General features: G+C 41.3%; 1 protein-coding gene across 3 annotated transcripts in view; it reads left to right on the top strand.

Moving 5' to 3' along the window:
* The window catches only part of LOC139418444 (neurofibromin), a 79,711-nt gene extending 60,574 nt beyond the window's left edge, over positions 1 to 19,137 (top strand). Inside the window, exons 41-58 of one of the 3 annotated variants that reach the window (XM_071167869.1) lie at positions 3,295 to 3,574; positions 3,811 to 4,025; positions 4,531 to 4,592; positions 5,009 to 5,150; positions 5,566 to 5,667; positions 6,045 to 6,185; positions 6,349 to 6,475; positions 6,552 to 6,683; positions 7,352 to 7,487; positions 7,631 to 7,788; positions 8,007 to 8,129; positions 8,244 to 8,365; positions 8,524 to 8,624; positions 9,764 to 9,906; positions 10,019 to 10,065; positions 10,150 to 10,366; positions 11,584 to 11,637; positions 14,397 to 19,137. In XM_071167869.1, the coding sequence (XP_071023970.1) occupies positions 3,295 to 3,574; positions 3,811 to 4,025; positions 4,531 to 4,592; positions 5,009 to 5,150; positions 5,566 to 5,667; positions 6,045 to 6,185; positions 6,349 to 6,475; positions 6,552 to 6,683; positions 7,352 to 7,487; positions 7,631 to 7,788; positions 8,007 to 8,129; positions 8,244 to 8,365; positions 8,524 to 8,624; positions 9,764 to 9,906; positions 10,019 to 10,065; positions 10,150 to 10,366; positions 11,584 to 11,637; positions 14,397 to 14,539 (2,445 nt within the window). In that variant the 3' untranslated portion in view covers positions 14,540 to 19,137. Of the gene's footprint in view, positions 1 to 3,294; positions 3,575 to 3,810; positions 4,026 to 4,530; positions 4,593 to 5,008; positions 5,151 to 5,565; positions 5,668 to 6,044; positions 6,186 to 6,348; positions 6,476 to 6,551; positions 6,684 to 7,351; positions 7,488 to 7,630; positions 7,789 to 8,006; positions 8,130 to 8,243; positions 8,366 to 8,523; positions 8,625 to 9,763; positions 9,907 to 10,018; positions 10,066 to 10,149; positions 10,367 to 11,583; positions 11,702 to 14,396 lie in introns of all 3 variants that reach the window. The other 2 variants (XM_071167868.1, XM_071167870.1) reach the window with 2 other exon arrangements.
* Positions 19,138 to 19,387: the final 250 nt, after the last annotated feature.

Below are 19,387 nucleotides of genomic sequence, written 5' to 3'. Positions count from 1 at the left end.
TGTATGTGACAAATAAAATTTGATTTGATTATGGCAAGATGTAATTGTGTAATGTCACTGAATTAATTGGAGTAGCTAACATATTAGCCAATGTTACAGATTACATTACACAGGGTGTCTGCGGGTCCTTAAAAAGTGTTAAGTTAATTTATCTGATTTAAATGCCTTAAAACATTTTCATGTCTTAAATTCAGTTTTCAAAGGTCTTGACAGAGTGAATACAGTGTTTCCATTATATTGTGCCGCTGCTTAATACCACCGTGGCAAACAAAATGAATAAATAGAGATTGAGCAACATTTCAAAATGTACAGTGCCTTCAGAAAGTATTCACACCGCTTTTCCAACATTTTGTTGTGTTAGAGCCTGACTTTAAAATGCATTACATTTAGATTTTGTGTCACTGGCCTGCACACAATTCCCCATAATGTCAAAGTGCAATTAATTGTTTTATTGCATTTTTTTTAACAAATGAATAAAAAATAAAAAGCTGAAATGTCTTGAGTCAAGTATTCAACCCCTTTGACTTACTCTGTGTGCAATAATGGTGTTTAACATTATTTTTGAATGACTACCTCATCTCTGGACCCCACGCATACAATTATCTGTAAGGTCCCCCAGTCGAGTAGTGAATTTCAAACACCGATTCAACCACAAAGACCAGGGAGTTTGCCTCGCAAAAAAGGGCACCTATTGGTAGATGGGTGAATAAAACCAAAAGACAGACACGGAATATCTCTTTGAAAATGGTGAAGTTATTAATTACACTTTGGATGGTGTATTGATACACCCAGTCACTACAAAGATATAGGCGTTCCCGGAGGGGAAGGAAACCGCTCAGGGATTTCACCATGAGGCCTATGGTGACTTTAAAACCGTTACTGAGTTTAATGGCTGTGATCGGAGAAAACTGCAGATGGATCCACAACATTTTTAGTTATTTCACAATACTAACCTAAATGACAGTGAAAAGAAGGAAGCCTGTACAGAATAGTTTTTATTCCAAAACATGCACAATTAACTATGTCCTGAATACAAAGTGTTATTTCTTGGAAATACAACACATTACTGAATACCACTCTTCATATTTTCAAGCATTGTGGTGGCTGCATCATGTTATGGGTGTGTAAAACTAACCTGGTTGTCTGCTTTCCAACAGACACTAGGAGACAAATGTACCTTTCAGCAGGACAATCCTAAAACACAAGGCCAAATATACACTGGAGTTGCTTACCAAGACGACATTGAATATTCCTGAGTGGCCTAGTTACAGTTTTGACTTAAATTGGCTTAAATCTATGGCAAGACTTAAATGGCTGTCCAGCAATGATCAACAACCAACTTTAAGAATGTGCAAAATATTATATCATCCAGGTGTGCAAAGCTCTTAGAGACGTACCCAGAAACACTCACGGCTGTAATCACTGCCAAGTATGATTCTAACATGTATTGACTCGAGGGGTTGAATACTTATGTAATCAAGATATGAGTGTTTTTAAATATTTTTTTATTACACATTTTCAACATTTTCTTCTACTTTGACAGAATATTTTGTGTTGATCATTTACAAAAAAATTAGAAATATATTTTTATCCCACTTTGTAACGTAACATAATGTGGAAGAAGTCTAGGGGTGTGAATACCTTGTGAAGGCACTGTAGTTGCAGGAAAGACCATTGTTAAAAAAGAGGAGAGCTTCATGTGAGTAAGAATGATTTTTCAAACTGTCAATATAGAGGAAATAACACCACTTTACAAACGGAGTATGTTGTTGAGATGATGTGCCATTTACAGTGAATATATCAGGAGGCCTATATAGGCCTACCAATGGAACGTTTTTGCGTGGCTATCTAGCAATAATAGCATATTTAGGGTTAGCAATCTAGCTAATGTGTTTTAAATTCCCACTTCCTCAGTTTTTAAATTATGTAGCATTATAGCCCCTAGGCCAATATGCACAAAAAACATTCAGGCAAATTAATTTCTAAATAGATTGGATTACTCTGGATCCTATTTTGACATGTTGCACATGAAAATATCCATCATGCATTCCCTGAACTGAATGAATGTTCATGTCATACTTGGCACTGGAAAAAGTCAGTCAAGAGCCCTCCAGCTTAGCTACCCTGCTTTGGAAGTACAGCCGTTTGATACCTGATTCATTGAATGAGGGAAGGACCTGGTGTGTTTAAGCAGTGCTGGATTAAAAGCCTGCACACCCAGAGTTGACCACTATTTTATACAGTAACAGTGATGTAAATTTGACTTTATAAGGCATTTTTTCACATTGGTATTGTTCTGGTATTGAGTATAATTTTCTGAACACTTAAGAGTTTGTGATCCAGCTAATGATTAGCCCATTGAGGTAGCCTTAACAAATGCAGATGGGCAACCCCATGCTTCAGCCATCTATAACCTAGCCACTATGCTACTACTCCTTCAGTCTAGAGGTGAATGCTCATTGTTAAAATAGCACATCTGCCTGATTTAATATGCGCCATATAGGCTATAGTCTTTGGGGAAAGAGCCAGCCCTAAAAATTCTACTTTTTGCCAACATGGGAGAATATTAGCAGATGTGTGCTGCATGCATACTTCAAAATTGGTATTAAATTGCATTCCAAGTAGTATTAACAAATTGTTAAATGAAACTTGATAGAACCTGCAGATACCCTGATTACAGTTGGATGTTGAACCATACCACTACAGTATGTATGAAAGCCTGTTTTAAACATCTCACAAACCAAACATACAAGCAGACACATTTTAAAAGTGCCTGCCCTATTTAGGTCACAGGTGGTGTCCTGCCTTTACTTGTCATTTCCTTTTGACTGTTGAGCTACTTCTCTCCTAAAGAGAGCATTGAGTGTATTGCCCAATGAAGTATCCATAACTTACCTCACAAAATGCTGATCATGTGATCTAGTACCAGGAACAGTATGGCAACTGAATACAAAGGCCAGTCTGTGTGGGGTGACGTCTCTTTTCTCTTCTATCTGTACTTGTATGTGAAGGCAAAATACTGAACACAGGTTTAAATTGTTATTGCACAATTGATTAACACCACACACTGGGATATTAAACATGACTTGCTGCATTCCCAATTCTGCCTGTAACCTTTAACTACAGGACAGTGATGCTAGCTAAATGACATGAAAGAGTCCTGAGTCATCCTGCTCTTTATCATCGGTGGATGGGAGAGATAATAGAAGATGGGGATGTCAAATGTGGTAATGCGATGTGCTACGTACCAGACCTTTGATGTAACCTTAACTCTATCCCTTGTCTGGTCTGCAGGTGATCATCCGCATGTGTAAGATCATCGATAAGACGTGTCTGTCTCCCACGCCCACCCTGGAGCAACACTTGATGTGGGATGACATCGCCATCCTGGCCCGTTACATGCTCATGCTGTCCTTCAACAACTCTCTGGACGTGGCCACTCACCTGCCCTACCTGTTCCACGTGGTCACGCTGCTGGTGGCCACCGGCCCCCTGTCCCTCCGCGCCTCCACACACGGCCTGGTCATCAACATAATCCACTCCCTCTGTACCTGCTCCCAGCTCAACTTCAGTGGTGAGGAGGCCACACACACAATATCCTGGCCCTGGCTGTAGAGAAGAGAGGACAGACAGAGCGACAGAGAGAGAAGTGAAACAATTTAAAAGGCAGAGGGTTGATGGGTGTCATTCAGTGTTTTGAAAGTAGATGGATAGCTAGAGATGTACACTTTTGGGAGATTTTTCATTGATGTACTGTATAGCCTTGCTGAAACTAACTGAACTATTCCCCTGTGTGTTTCTCTCTTCCAGAGGAGACCAAGCAGGTCCTGAGGCTGAGCCTGACAGAGTTCTCCCTGCCTAAGTTCTACCTGCTGTTCGGCATCAGTAAGGTCAAGTCTGCTGCGGTCATCGCCTTCCGCTCCAGCTACCGCGACCGCTCCTTCTCCCCCGGGTCCTACGAGAGGGAGACCTTCGCCCTGTCTTCCCTGGAGACCGTCACCGAGGCCCTGCTGGAGATCATGGAGGTCAGGAGATCACCACACTGACATCGTCACTCATTATTCCATCGTCTCTATGAAACTACTGTCTGTACCGGGTGATGCTAGAGATCACCACACTGACATCGTCACTCATTATTCCATCGTCTCTATGAAACTACTGTCTGTACCGGGTGATGCTAGAGATCACCACACTGACATCGTCACTCATTATTCCATCGTCTCTATGAAACTACTGTCTGTACCGGGTGATGCTAGAGATCACCACACTGACATCGTCACTCATTATTCCATCGTCTCTATGAAACTACTGTCTGTACCGGGTGATGCTAGAGATCACCACACTGACATCGTCACTCATTATTCCATCGTCTCTATGAAACTACTGTCTGTACCGGGTGATGCTAGATGCTGGGTGAACACCAACCAAATGTAATATTCTACTTGCCCAGTCTAGCAAACAAAAATAGTTTAAACAATTTTTTATTTAATTTTTTTGAATGTGCTCAAACTGTTTCCTCTTTTCCACAAGGCCTGTATGAGGGATATCCCTGGCTGTAAGTGGCTGGACCAGTGGACAGAGCTGGCTCAGAGGTATGGTAACAACATTTACACTCTTCTAATGAACAGAACCAACCACACTGTTTGCTCCAAATCAATTTTCTGATGCTTATATTACTATTGGTGCTAATGTCAGAGCAATGTAGAGAGGCTTCAGATCATTTACATTTAAAAATATATATATATTTCTTTTGATATTTAGCATACATGCTTATCCAGAGCGACTTACAGGAGCAATTAGGGTTAAGTGCCTTGCTCAAGGGCACATAGACAGATGTTTCACCTAGTCGGCTCTGGGTTTCAAACCAGCAACCTTTTCGGTTACTGGCCCAACTCTCTTAACCGCTAGGCTACCTTCCGCCGTCAACTTGACTGACTTTCATAAGGCATGCGTATGAAAGTAGTCTGTGTATTCATCCGCTCTCTCTCCTTTTCTCTCCCTCTGTCAGGTTTGCGTTCCAGTACAACCCGTCCCTGCAGCCCAGAGCCCTGGTGGTGTTTGGCTGCATCAGTAAGAGGGTGACCCACGGCCAGATCAAACAGATCATCAGGATCCTCAGCAAGGCCAGCCCCCTGCTCAGCATAGACAGGGTCTGTGTCCCATCACTCGGCCCTGTTCCTCGTTACATTCTGTCATACATAGAATTAGGACATGCATCTCATTGAAACCACTTGAATGACTGTACTGTATCTTGTGAAAGACAATGGTCAGTGCAATTTTTTTTTTTAAAGCAGCGCTGTTGTCAAAATAGAATATCACTTCAAGTAACCGTGCTTCCATCTCGTGCACTTTTTATCTGCCAATTGGCGTTCTAAATCTACAGACATGACCTCTACTCTCGTGGGAACGTTGCAAGTCTTTGAATAGATTCTGCTACAAGTTTTGGTAGTTGTGAATGCTGGAGCAGTGTCTGATCCTGTCTCATTAGGGTCTGTCTGTTGAAAGATGCTGTGTGTAGCATAACCTGTGCTGCGCAAACTGAATTGACCTGTTGTCTGTCAATAGGGTCTGGAGAGCTGTCTAAAGGGACCTGATAACTACAACAGCCAGGTGTTGATAGAAGCTACAGTAATAGCTCTCACCAAGCTGCAGCCTCTCCTCAACAAGGTACACACACGAAGACACAGATGGCCGATCAAGGGATAATTTAAGAGATGGATGTATTAAATGTTCTGGTGAGCTAACTTATTTGTGTGTGCGTGCGTATGAACCACATTCTAAAAAGTAGAACCCAAAGCTCCTTCTGACACGCAGAGAGGAGGGAAGTTATTTTGGCCCTGCCTGTATGTGGTAAATAGGCTGCTGATAGATGGTAGATGGTGGCAGTAAATTGTCGTGTGAGACACGCTCTGACTGCAAGTGTGTTTGTTGGTGGCTCGCCTACGCACAGGGCCCTGTGTGTGTGTTGGATTGTGTGTGTGTGTGTGTGTGTGTTGGATGGTAGTAGTGGTGAGGCTAAATAACAGCTTCTGTGTTTCCTCCAGGACTCCCCCATGCACAAGGCTCTGTTCTGGGTGGCCGTGGCTGTGCTCCAGCTGGACGAGGTCAACCTCTACTCTGCCGGCACCGCACTGCTGGAGCAGAACCTTCACACACTGGACAGCCTCAGGGTCTTCAACGACAAGGTACTAAACACACAGACATCTTTTCAAAAGGATGTTCTTCCACAAACCTTCAGCTCAAACATTCACACTTTTTTTTTTTTGGGCCAGGTCTTCTCACTGTTTCACTTTGATTTAATTATTTATAAAAACATGTAAACCCTATCTTCCCCTCTTTCCCCTGTAGAGTCCAGAGGAGGTGTTTATGGAGATCAGGAAGCCTCTGGAGTGGCACTGTAAACAGATGGACCACTTTGTGGGCCTCAACTTCAATTCCAACTTCAACTTTGCACTAGTGGGTCACCTGTTGAAAGGTAAGTAGGCGGGGGTGTCTAAGCATTAGGTCGGCATGGTTGAGCTCTTTCTCTAACCAACCACGTCTCTGTCCAGGGTACAGACACCCCTCCCCCAACACAGTGGCGCGGACCATCCGGATTCTCCACACACTGCTAGCCCTGGTGGGAAAACACCTCAACTGTGACAAGTTTGAGGTGAACACCCAGAGTGTGGCGTACCTGGCAGGTGAGTTCAGGAGGGATCCTCAATGAAGCCATACTACGAATATTTATGATTGATTGATTTTTATTTATAAAAAAAAATAAACCTTTTTCTCCCCAATTTCGTGGTATCCAATTGTTAGTAGTCTTGTCTCATCGCTGCAACTCCCGTACGGACTCGGGAGAGGCAAAGGTCGAGAGCCATGCGTCCTCCGAAACACAAACCAACCAAGCCGCACTGCTTCTTGACACAGCGCGCATTCAACCCGGAAGCCAGCCACACCAATGTGTCGGAGGAAACACCGTGCACCTAGCGACCTGGTCAGCATGCACTGCGCCTGGCCCGCCACAGGAGTCGCTAGTGTGCGACGAGACAAGGATATCCCTGCCGGCCAAACCCTGGACCAATTGTGCGCCGCCCGCAACGGAGCCTGGGCTCGAACGATGCAGTGCCTTAGACCACTGCGCCTTAGACCACTGCGCCACCCGGGAGGCTATTGATTGATTTTATTATTAGAGTGTCTTGCATCTTCAGGATGCCCATGTTCATATTGACTTTAAACAAAAGTGATTTTCGTTCCTGCCTCCCGGGTGGCGCAGATTTTCGTTGATATTCTTAATTTGCATGCCAACGGTTTCTGCGTAGAAAACAAACTGATCTCATAGTGAAATGACGCCTGTCTGTGTGTGTAGCTCTCCTCACTGTTTCAGAAGAGGTCCGCAGCCGCTGTAGCCTCAAGCACAGGAAGTCCCTGCTCCTCTCGGAAGTTACCATGGAGAATGTTCCCATGGACACGTACTCTGTGCACCACAGCGACCCCTGCTGCAGGTGAGTCTACAGGGCTGCCTGCTGACAGAGCAGCTGACTGAAGATTAGTTTCAGCTCTCTGTATTGTACAATGTCAAAAAGGAATTGTACGGACAATATGTGTTCACCTTTCATGAATGTTTTGTTTTTCCCTCCTGTGTCAGGACTCTTCGGGAGAGTCAGCCGTGGACATCCCCCAAGGTGTCAGAACGCTACCTAGTGGCTCACTACTCCTCGGTGGGGCAGATCAGCCCCCGCACACGCAAGTCCATGAGCCTGGACATGGGCCAGCCTTCCCAGGCAAACACTAAGAAACTGCTGGGTAAGACACCTGTCAATCATTCTGCACTGCTAGAGATCAACAGAAGCGTTTTATCAAGAGAGAACTGGTCAGAGGGAGTTAGCCTATATAGACATGATGACCTAGATATCCATAGAGAATCCACCAGGTCTATGCTATTTTAGGTATTGTTAGTGTTTAAGTGAATTGACCTGTGTGTTAACATGGCCATCATGTATTTTTCTATGCTGGCTCACCAGGCACTAGGAAGAGTTTTGATCACTTGATATCAGACAACAAAGCACCAAAGAGGCCAGATATGGAGTCTGGCATCACTACGCCACCAAAGATGAGGAGGGTGGCGGAGAACGATTATGAAATAGGTGAGTGTCCAGGTCAGTGTCTGTCTCCTGTTCACCTGACACTTACATGTTTGTGGCAGGGATGCTAGAGGTTTGACACTGACTCGTGTGTGTCTCTCTCTCTCCATCCCACAGAATCGACCCAAAGAATCTCCCACCACACCCTGAGGAAGGTGTCTGTGTCAGAGTCCAACGTGCTGCTGGATGAAGAGGTTCTCACAGACCCCAAGATCCAGGCTCTGCTGCTCACGGTCCTGGTGAGACCACTCGCTCAGCTCTCCACCTCTGTCTTTCTCTGTCTCTCTCTCTTTTAAACTCCCTATCTCACAGTTCCTTGTCATTAGTTTGTGCCTATTTCTAACATGCTGGTGTAAAGGATCTCACTGTTCCTTCCTGTCTTGCCTCTATGCTACAGGCTACGTTGGTGAAGAATACAACAGATGATTTTGACCAGAGAATCCTCTACGAGTTTTTAGCTGAAGCTAGTGTTGTCTTCCCTAGGGTCTTTCCAGTTGTGTAAGTGTTTCATTTCAACACAATAAAGCCATGAACAAATACATACAGTATCAGTCTAAAGTTTGGACACCAACTCATTCAAGGTTTTTTCTTTATTTTTACTATTTTCTACATTGTAGAATAATAGTGAAGACATCAAAACTATGAAATAACTTCTCCATGCATCAGGGTGGGAACCACACATGTGGAGATCATCCATTCACCTACTCTGCGTTTCACAAAGACATGGCTGTTGGAACCAAAAATCTCAAATTTGGACTCATTAGACCAAAGGACAGATTTCCACCGGTCTAATGTCCATTGCTCGTGTTTCTTCGCTCAAGCAAGTCTCTTCTTATTATTGGTGTCCTTTAGTAGTGGTTTCTTTGCACAATTTGACCATGAAGGCCTGATTCAGTCGATGTTGAGGTGTCTGTTACTTGTCTGAAGTATTTATTTGGGCTGCAATCTGAGGTGCAGTTAACTCTAATGAACTTATCCTCTGCAGCAGAGGTAACTCTGGGTCTTCCTTTCCTGAGGCGGTCCTCATGAGAGCCTGTTTCATCATAGCACTTGGTTTTTGCAACTGTACTTGAAGAAACTTTCAAAGTTCTTGACATTTTCCAGGTTGACTGACCTTCATGTCTTAAAGTAATGATGTACTATTGTTTCTCTTTGCTTATTTGAACTTTTCTTGACATAGTATGGACTTGGTATTTTACCAAATAGGGCTGTCTTCTGTATACCTCCCTTGTCACAACACAACTGATTGTTTCAAACACATTAAGAAGGAAAGAGATTCCCAAACGAACTTTTAACAAAGGCACACCTGTTAATGAAAATGCATGCCAGGTGACTACCTCATGAAGCTGGTTGAGAGAATGCCAAGAGTGTGCAAAGCTGTCATCAGGGCGCAGGATGGCTACTTTGAAGAATCTAAAATATATTTGGATTTGTTTAACACCTATTTGGTTACTACAAGATTCCATATGTGTTATTTAATAGTTGTGATGTCTTTACTATTATTCTACAATTTAGAACATAGTAAAAATAAAGAAAAGGCCTTGAATGAGTAGGTGTGTCCAAACTTTTCACATGTACTGTATATTCCTGTTAGTGTGTACACAAGACTTCATATCATGTTGTGGTCTTCTTTCCAGTCACAACCTGCTGGACTCGAAGATCAACACCCTCCTCTCACTGTGCCAGGACCCTAACCTCCTAAACCCCATCCATGGTATCGTGCAGAGTGTGGTTTACCATGAGGAGTCACCCCCCCTTTACCAGCCCTCCTACCTACAAAGTGAGAGTACACCCACTCCTCCCCCTCTCCACACACCATTACAGTTAGAACTATGGGTTCTGTGGTGAAAATGTCCATTTATTAATAGTTGTTTCTTCACTTTCTCTCTCAGGCTTTGGGTTTAATGGTCTATGGAGATTCGCTGGGCCCTTCTCAAAGGTGAGCAGACAAATCGTTTGCCTCTTTAGAGTATGGAAGGTTTATTGTCTGTTTAACTTCCTTTCCATTCTGCTGTGCACACAGCAAACCCAGATCCCGGACTACGCTGAGCTGATAGTGAAATTCCTGGATGCTTTGATTGACACATATCTGCCGGGGATCGACGAGGAGACGAGCGAGGAGTGTCTGCGTACGCCCACGTCGCCCTACCCCCCGCCGGGCCAGAGCCAGCTCAGCATCACAGCCAACCTCAATCTCTCCAACTCCATGACCTCACTGGCCACCTCCCAGCACTCCCCAGGTCTGCACACACATACAGTACACACACACAGAGATAGCCAAATCTAGCCCTTCTCTCAACAGTTTTTATTATTTCAAATTAACTAGCTGTGATGCTTTACAGTAGACTCCATCGCAAACTAAATAGACCTTTGACCTATTTGCGTTTTGTCGTCATCATAATAATATTCTGGCATGTTAGGTCTTTCCATTTGACCAATCAAGAGACTCAACATGCACTAACGAATACATAGAATTAAAGAGAAATATAAAGTATCCATTCATTTCCCACTGAATTCAACCTCACCTGAAAAGTTCCATCCACTATATTTAAGCAATAAGGCCCAAGGGGGTGTGGTATATGGCCAATAAACAACAGCTAAAGGCTGTTCTTCTGCACGACGCAACACGGAGTGTCTTGATACATCCCTTAACCGTGGTATATTGGTCATATACCACAAACCCCTGAGGTGCCTTATTGCTATTATAAACTGGTTACCAACGTAATTCGATCAGTAAAAATAAATGTTTTGTTATACCCGTGGTATACAGTCTGATATACCACGGCTGTCAGCCAATCAGCATTCAGGGCTCGAACCACCCAGTTTATATGTAACGTTACATGGTGGATTCACCAACTTGGTCCATGTGTACAGCTGATTCTCTCTCTAACCCTGCATGATGTTTTTAGGTCATATTTTATTATTTAGTGTTCATCATAGACATCTCATTTCATGTTTTTGTTCACTTTTCTTTCGCCTCATTTGATGTGCTGGATGCGTTGTAGTTTGTAGACGATCTCCAACTTTGTCCCGTTTGAGGTCCCCCAAGGTGGTGCCCCCCAAAATGATGGATACAATTAAACTATAGAGCTGCAATGGGCAAATAGTGTCTCAGCCTATAATATGTGCATTAGTGGTAACAACTTATTTATGTATTGTAATGTCATACTGTATATCTTTACCATTTATTCAATTTTATACTTTTGGAAATGTTTCATTATTTGTTTTCTTAATTTAAGACATTTTTGTCATTTCTGCTATGCCACTATTTGGATGAAAGAATGAGCCCCCTTTTTTTTCATATCACTTTTCTCATGATTTATTTCTGTCACTGCTTTGTTAAGTTGGGTTAAGTGTTGTTTTTGTTAATCATGTTGCTCTTTGTTTGATGTCATTCCTCTTTTTGGGTTGCCATGGACACTCACTCCTGTTTCTTTCCCACTCTGTGTCTGTGAAGCTTCTCTGCCTTGCTCTAAGTCTGCTGTTTTCGCCCCACACCACGTCCGGCCAGGTATTACAGCCCCTCCTCCCCATGCTGCTCCTCACTCCCAGGCACACGGCACAGCCTCTCAGAGGTGTGTGGGGTAGCAGAGGCCCATCACAAAGCCCAACAACACTACGAGTATTTGTGATGGAAGTTGATGTACATCATGTTTCAATGCCCATACACCGTTATGTCCTGTTTGAACAAAACCAGTGGTGAACCTTGACTATAGAACCTAGGCCTTCAGAGGGACAAAAACATCTTCCAATACGTTGTATCAAAATCAAGAAAAGAACAGAAAACATAGCATCTCTTAATGCGCCCGACACATCTTCTGTAGTCAAACCGTTCTAGTTGTAGTGAAGGAAGAGCAATGCTTTTAGATTATATTATGAATGAATCAAATAGGCCTGGCCGCGCTTTGGGCTCCCGCACACACAGAGACAGAACCAGCATGGACAGTGGACACAACATAACACAAAGCATTAAATAATGTAACCAGCAAAACCAAAAACACACTGTTTACACAACCTATGGTAGCCTAACACCACTATTACCAATAGCGACGACAACCGTGTCGCATCAAAGGTGAAAGGCTCGGCGTGCTGATAGGACAGCGACCGTCATACCTGTGCACTCCATGGCGCTGAAGGAGAGAGTTTTGGTGAAACACAGACACGGATGATAGACAGGCTACAGCAGTCACACGCAGAATCAAATAACGTTAAAGAATTAGCAGCCCATTCACTCTAGTAGGCCCCATGAAATCAGAACAATACAAAAGCACAACCATTTCATTTAAAAAATTTAATTAACAAACCAGCTATTACTTCCACGTTCATCACACTAACTGGTGATCTAAAGTTTAAACGCAACACTGTTTTACAGTCATTATTTTCAAATAGATATCAAACAGGAAGCGAGCTGCAACCAAAAATGGTGCCACTCACCAGATGATGATCATTTGTAAACAAAGTTTGAGAATTAATCTTCAAATGGGGAATATTAACGAATTAGCAACAACATTCACCTTCAAGTTGAAAACAGCTGCTGCAGCCGCTGTCGCCGTTGTAACACTACCACAACACAAGCTAGCTAACATTGTCACACTACTACAACACAAGCTAGCTAACATTGTCACACTACTACAACACAAGCTAGCTAACATTGTCACACTACTACCTCACAAGCTAGCTAACATTGTCACACTACTACCTCACAAGCTAGCTAACGTTACTAGTGTTACACCTCGATCACACCTACAGGTTATTGCGTTTTGGTACACCAGAAGTACATTCATTTCCCATGGAACGCTGCCTTGCAGAATTGAGTTGCAGGGGCAGTTGCAGTGCGTTCTGTGCAGTGGTGGAAAAAGTACCCAATAGTCACATTTGAGTGAAGGTAAAGATACTTTAATAGAAAATGACTGAAGTAAAAGTGAAAGTCACCCAGTAAAATATTACTTGAGTCAGTCTCAAAGTATTTGGATTTAAATATACTTTATTAAAAGTAAATGTGATTGCTCAAATATACTTAAGTATCAAAAGTAAAAGTATAAATCATTTCAAATTCCTTATATTAAGCAAACCAGATGGCACAATTTTCTATTTTTAATTATATTTACAGATAGTTAGAGGCACACTCCAACACTCAGACATAATTTACAAATGAAGCATTTGTGTTTAGTGAGTCCGCTAGATCAGAGGCAGTAGGAATGACCAGGGTTTTTCCCTTGATAAGTGTGTGAATTTGATTATTTTCCTCTTCTGTTAATCAATCAAAATGTATCGATTAAAAAGTACATAATTTTCTTTAGAAATGTAGTGAAGTAAAAGTTGTCAATTATAAATAGTGTATTACAGATGTACCCTAAAAAATGGCTTTAGTACTTTAAAGTATTTTTACTGAAGAACTTAACACCACTGGTTCTGTGTGGTGCATACATTGGATTTTTTGAAAGTATGCATCAAATTCTATGCTTAGATGGCTTGACAGAAATGGTAGCAGAAAAGGTGAATTTTGAACTTTTGTTGCACACATCCAGATGAGGCTGCATACCATTTTGTGCAATGCCACTAGAGGTGTTTGGGGCGTTAGTGTGGGAAACTACTGCTTGCACCACAAGATTTTAAACGGTCCCACCCTTTGCAAGTCAAAATATGATTGGTTCATTTCACTGTCACTTCAAAATTCTTCTCTGATACAGTTGAATGGTAGAGGCCTTATGTACAGCTTTTTAAGATTTAGCCAATGGCTGGCTGAGCTAGCTAGATTTTTCTACCCCGAGACCACCAAAGAAAATCCTGATTGGATCTTTTTTTCTCTTCACCGTTAACACTTCTCTTTCTAACATAAACTTAAGAGATGAAGTCAGAAGATAATTACATTTATTGTAAAGATTTAAATAGAAATAAAAATATATATATTTCAAAGAATGTATATTTTATAAATCCTTAGGCCTTCCCTGATGGCCCTCATGGTTCACCACTGTTCAAAATACAGAGCAATCCTATTGCAGAAGTTGGTGCACTTAGGTCAGAAATGGTGGATTTGTTTTCAGCCATTGGTTACATGGGTTCACTGCTCCCCCTGCTGTTGGATTTGTAGCTTTACAATCCCTGTGTTTTTCACAGTATTGATAGCCATATAAAGGTAGATTACATTTAGTTTTTCAGGTAGATAACTTAAAAGCGTTTGCATTACTTTAGAATTATAGAATAGTTTGTAATGTATTAGTGTGACACATTATACCTGATGGCCTGTGTTTGGCGTGTGTCCTCCAGCAGGAATCGACAAGGAGAATGTGGAACTCTCTCCGACCACGGGTCACTGCAACAGTGGACGCACGCGCCACGGCTCTGCCAGCCAGGTGCAGAAGCAGCGCAGTGCAGGCAGCTTCAAACGGCCCAGCATCAAGAAGATCGTATGAGAGAGGCCCACCACTAGGACCCCTTACTGGGGTCGCCCACGCCAGTCATCATGCTGCACTTTTACTCCAACTCTCCTCTCTCTTTCTATCTCTCGTTCTATCTATCTTTCTCAGCCTTGATTCTCCTCAGTTTCCGTTGTTTTTTTGATGTTTACCCTAAACTGTCCAGTCAGCCATATTTGCTTGACGATCAAGAACTCTGAATATGATGCAGTTTTGTTTATGAAACAGTCAGTGTATGAGATGTCATTGAGAAAGAGTTTGGCGGTTATTATGTTTTGTGTATTTTTGTCACATCGGAATCCTTTTTTAAAAACAGCAAAAATTGAAAGAAAGCATTAACATTGACAACACAGCAGTAAAAGTAGGGAACATTGTGTCTGAAGCCATTTTGTTGTCTTGCTTCTTTCTGGTTTTAATTTTGTTTTATAATGACAAAGTATTACGAGAAGACCATTTCTGTGATTTGCACAATTTTCTGTAATTCAACATGCTTGTACGTTTTTTTTTTTTTTTTTTGTCATTTCTAAGTGGTGTTTGTAGGACATTTTTCTTCAAGTTGAGAGAGCTTTGCCAATGGGGCTGAAAGACATGAAAGGACAAGTTGCAGATGCATCTCATTGGGACACATGGCCATGAAGAGGCATTGTGCCTTGGGACCCAGCGTTGAGGAAAGGGATCCCTCTCACCCACCAGAGAGACGCTACAGAAGGAGAGCACTACCCTGACACACACACACCATTGTGGAGGAAATTGCTGAATACCCTAAACCCTCCTGTAGTAGCAACATCTGTGAAAAGCATGACCAACAACAGACATTAGTGGTTTACTGTGTTATTGGGGGCTGGACTATCAATTGGCCCTGTTTTGAGCTTTGTCGGGGACAATCTAATAACGGCCAAGCCGTGTGTCTTTATTGATTGTCAAAGCTGTGGGGATTTCTGTTTGGCAGTATTTTTATTCCCACATGAGAGTCAGAGAGCGCCAACTAGGCGGCAGGTTGATGTTTATTGTCATAAGTCTTGTCCTAGAGGCAGAACTGAGCGATTTTCCCCTTAGATAGCCCAGCTGTAAAGTCAAAATTGGCTATATTGTAAAAAAAATCATGAAAACGTGCTAGATTTGATGATTTTGTGGCTGTGCCAGCTAGTGACCACTGTGGGGCTGCCTCTAGAACTAGATTTGTGATGGGAAAAACGCTAACCTGCCAGGTGGGCCACTCTGGTGTTGGAGGACAGCAGCCCTGCAGGTTTGAGCTTTCGCATTTAATCAGCACCCTATTCACGTTTTATATCACTATGTCAAGGAAAGTAAAGGAGGAAAATCTAGAGAACAGGAATAGATATTGTCCTATGTCAGAAATTTGGATTGGACATTTGAAATTGTCCTTAGCTTTGAGATTTGAAATATATCTATAGTGGTAGTCTTTCTCAGTAATAATTGTTTCATTCTTGCCCCAATTTACTGTAAACACATACAAACCATAAACTTGGGAGGTTATTTTGTTCATTGTGTGCCTTTTCTAGGGTTTTCAGATGTTTATAATGAAATGAGAAATGAAAAAATTGCTTCATACAGCATTAAAGGTATTGTAGATGGTTACTCTGCATAAATGTATATTTATATATACAGTTGAGTATTGTAAACAATACCTTATGAATGACAAGCATACAGGCATTATTAATCTGCTGCCTGGTAATTGCCTTGTATGGTTAAATATTTATGTAAAACATTAACATTCGGTACCTCTTGTCAAAACAAGTATTCACACACAAATTCCATGACACTAGGGACCAGATTTAGCTGAGTGTGTGCATGTGCAAATGTTGCACCTGTTTTGTCAAGAGTGAATGATATTGAAGTCAGAACAGTGATGGCTTTTATGTTTGTTTTTATCTTTGTTTTAGGGAAATTGGTGCCAATTTATGTTCTGGTTCAAAAGCTTTAGTAAATCTGTCCCTGTTTATGATGTAAATTGTACAATAAGGTATTTGTTATATAGTAATTACAATGACATAGTTGTGATTTGTTTTAGTGAGCTTTGAATTTTATCATTGCAAAAGTCTGATTTAATTTGAAAGATTTGAGATTTGAAATATGGATTAATTAAACTATGGTTGTAATTAATCACCTCAAGACACACACCTGCTGAATAGTGTTCTCCATGTTTAAAATCAGCATAAGGAAATAATGCCAAAAAATAACTTTGTGCGGGATTGAGACTATGGTTAGGCTGTCTGTTCGCAGATAGAACTGTGTGTATTTGGGAGTACAGCTGTACAGGGTGTTATTGGCCCTTTTGCCATTGTCTTCCCCTCATTAGTCCGTAGTGTGGCATGTGTAAAGGTTTAGGCAGACATAGGGGTCAGTTCCATGATGCAGTGCGGCAGGTCCTGGGATGCTGCACCAAAGACTGGCAAATCTGTTCGGTAGTTTTATCATTGTTGACTTTCTCTCAGCCTTTGCAGTTGGTCCAGTAGGCCTTGCACAGATAGACGTGTGGCAAACCGAGACGTTCCTTTCTCTAACAACATGGTGCAGTTTGTTAGGCAGCAGAGGAGTTCTCTGGTCACACCATTAAATTTCCTCGTGGAGCCTGGTTCCTAATTTCTGCTGTTTGAGGTTGTGTACCAAGAAACCAACCAGTGCCATACATGGAGTCTCTCTGAAGTCATGGTTGTTTCAGAAGCTTGTGCCAACTCCTTCAGAATTTTTCGTAAATGTGCTTGTTAACATTGATGTTAATCCTGGGGTCAAACACAATTCCATTAGACATTTTTGACTTGCTTTTGTGAAGGCCAGCGTGTGCATTAAGTGAATTATGTAAACTGAGTAGGAGTCTGTGTATAGAGATGGGGGAAGGGAGGATATGAAAACTGACAGTTTTAGTTGTTCACCTACATCCAGACATTTTAACAATCAACAACCATGCTCAACCCTACATTTATTTTCTTATTCTATTCATCTGGTTTCGATTGGACATGATGACCACAAGAAAATGAACAATGTGCACACTTTTTTTCCAAAATCAAAGTGTGTTGGTGCTGTTGAGAGGTAATGAACCTTGTGTAATGAAGTTGATTCCAAATGCCTAGATTTTGTTTACAAATGTTAATATACTTGAATCAGGAGGCTATATGTCAAGAAGAAGCAGTTCCTCATCATGGAAAGGGAAAACAAATAAGTTTTTAGAAGTCAAATGGAACAAGTTTACCAAACACAACATTTCAAAAGATGAAAGGAAACCAAAGTTTAGGAACTGCAATATAGTACACACACAAACTCGGAAACTACTGTGTTTGATAAACAGTCCTCTGAGAGAAGTCTAATGTACTAATCCACAACTTAGTTTGCTTTCATATGGGGGTGAGAGATGATTCAAGTAGTGAAAGAGAGATGGAACAAGCTATGAATCAATGCAAACCATAATGTTTTCTTTTTGTATGTGCTTTTTGTACATTTAATGATAATTATAACCACAGCATTCTTCATAATGTGCTATGATGTGTGTATTGTAAAAAAAAAAAAAACGTTTTATTTAGTTCTGGCCTCATCAGACTTTAGGAACTACAGATCTCTGTTTCTAGCTCATATGCTTTGAAGGATAAACCCAACCAACTGATTTTATTTGTATTTATTTTACAGTGTATATTCAATGGATCCCTCTTTCTCAGTGTCTCTTCATAAATGGTAGGCCAGAGGGAATGTGTTTGCCTTGCTTTTACGGCATGGAAATGTGCCACTTTAAAGAACTGAAAAGAATTGTCCTAATTTGAGTGAATTGAACATTTGTCTGTTCATGTGAAATTGAAAATGGTCACTTGAAGGCTCTAAAATGTACTAGCAGTAGCTCAGGAGAGACAGTATTATAGATAGCAGTTAACCACTTTGTTCAATGCAAGGATAAAACAATGTCAAAATAGCTTTTCTCCTCAAACATTGCTTTAATATACAGTAATGGCCAATTGGTCTTCCTTTTAAGATGGTAAAGCATAGAAATGATAGCTGAAAAGTGTTGGATGCAGAGCACCCTACCACCTGTTATCACACCATTTAACAGACAGAAGTATTGGGAGCAGAAACTGTCTCCGAAAGGTCGACTGAACTCTCTGTAAATGTATTGTAGGTTTTCATCATTCTCAACTGAAGTCAATTGTGTATTGCACTGGTGTGATATCTCCTAATTTGGCACACATCTCAAGGTTATGCAAAATATTTTTAACCATTGGCCACTGTTTTACTGTTTCTTTCCCTCATGTTTTATGCAGTAAGCTCCACCTCTGTAAATAATTTTGTGTAAAAATTGATAAAGGTATATTTACTACACTGTAAATACATGTGATGATATATTGTATTATTTAGCTTTTTTGTAAAGCAGTTAGTTGCTGTACATGTAAAACATACAAATTGAATGATTCTAGTGTTAGTAATGATAACCTCTCTCCATCATGTCACTGCATTGTGTCATTAAATATATTGAGGAAAATAAAGGTTTAAATCGAGGATATAGATGACTGTGTACTCTAAAACCTCCACTGTATGATTGGTTGCTGTCCTCATCTGACATTTACAGATGTTGCCCTAATAAATCATTTCTGTCCAAACTTGTAGATCATAGCATTTGTGTGCTTTTGATGGTTGTTTAATTTATTATTTAAAAAATGACTAACCTCTATCTCTGCACCTCATTGTCATTAATAGTAAAATAAAAGGTGTAGACTACCTGCCACTCCGCCATTATGCTCATCAGCATGCGCATGAAACCGGCCGTCACTAGTTACCACAGCCACAAAATCAGAATTACGACTAAAACCCAAGCCCTCTATTTCTACAAATTATATTCTTAAA

This window comes from Oncorhynchus clarkii, chromosome 10 (assembly GCF_045791955.1).
Source record: "Oncorhynchus clarkii lewisi isolate Uvic-CL-2024 chromosome 10, UVic_Ocla_1.0, whole genome shotgun sequence".
Classification (NCBI taxonomy): Eukaryota; Metazoa; Chordata; class Actinopteri; order Salmoniformes; family Salmonidae; genus Oncorhynchus; species Oncorhynchus clarkii.
Note: the sequence above shows the minus strand (reverse complement) of the source record. Positions and strands in the feature narration are given on the sequence as shown.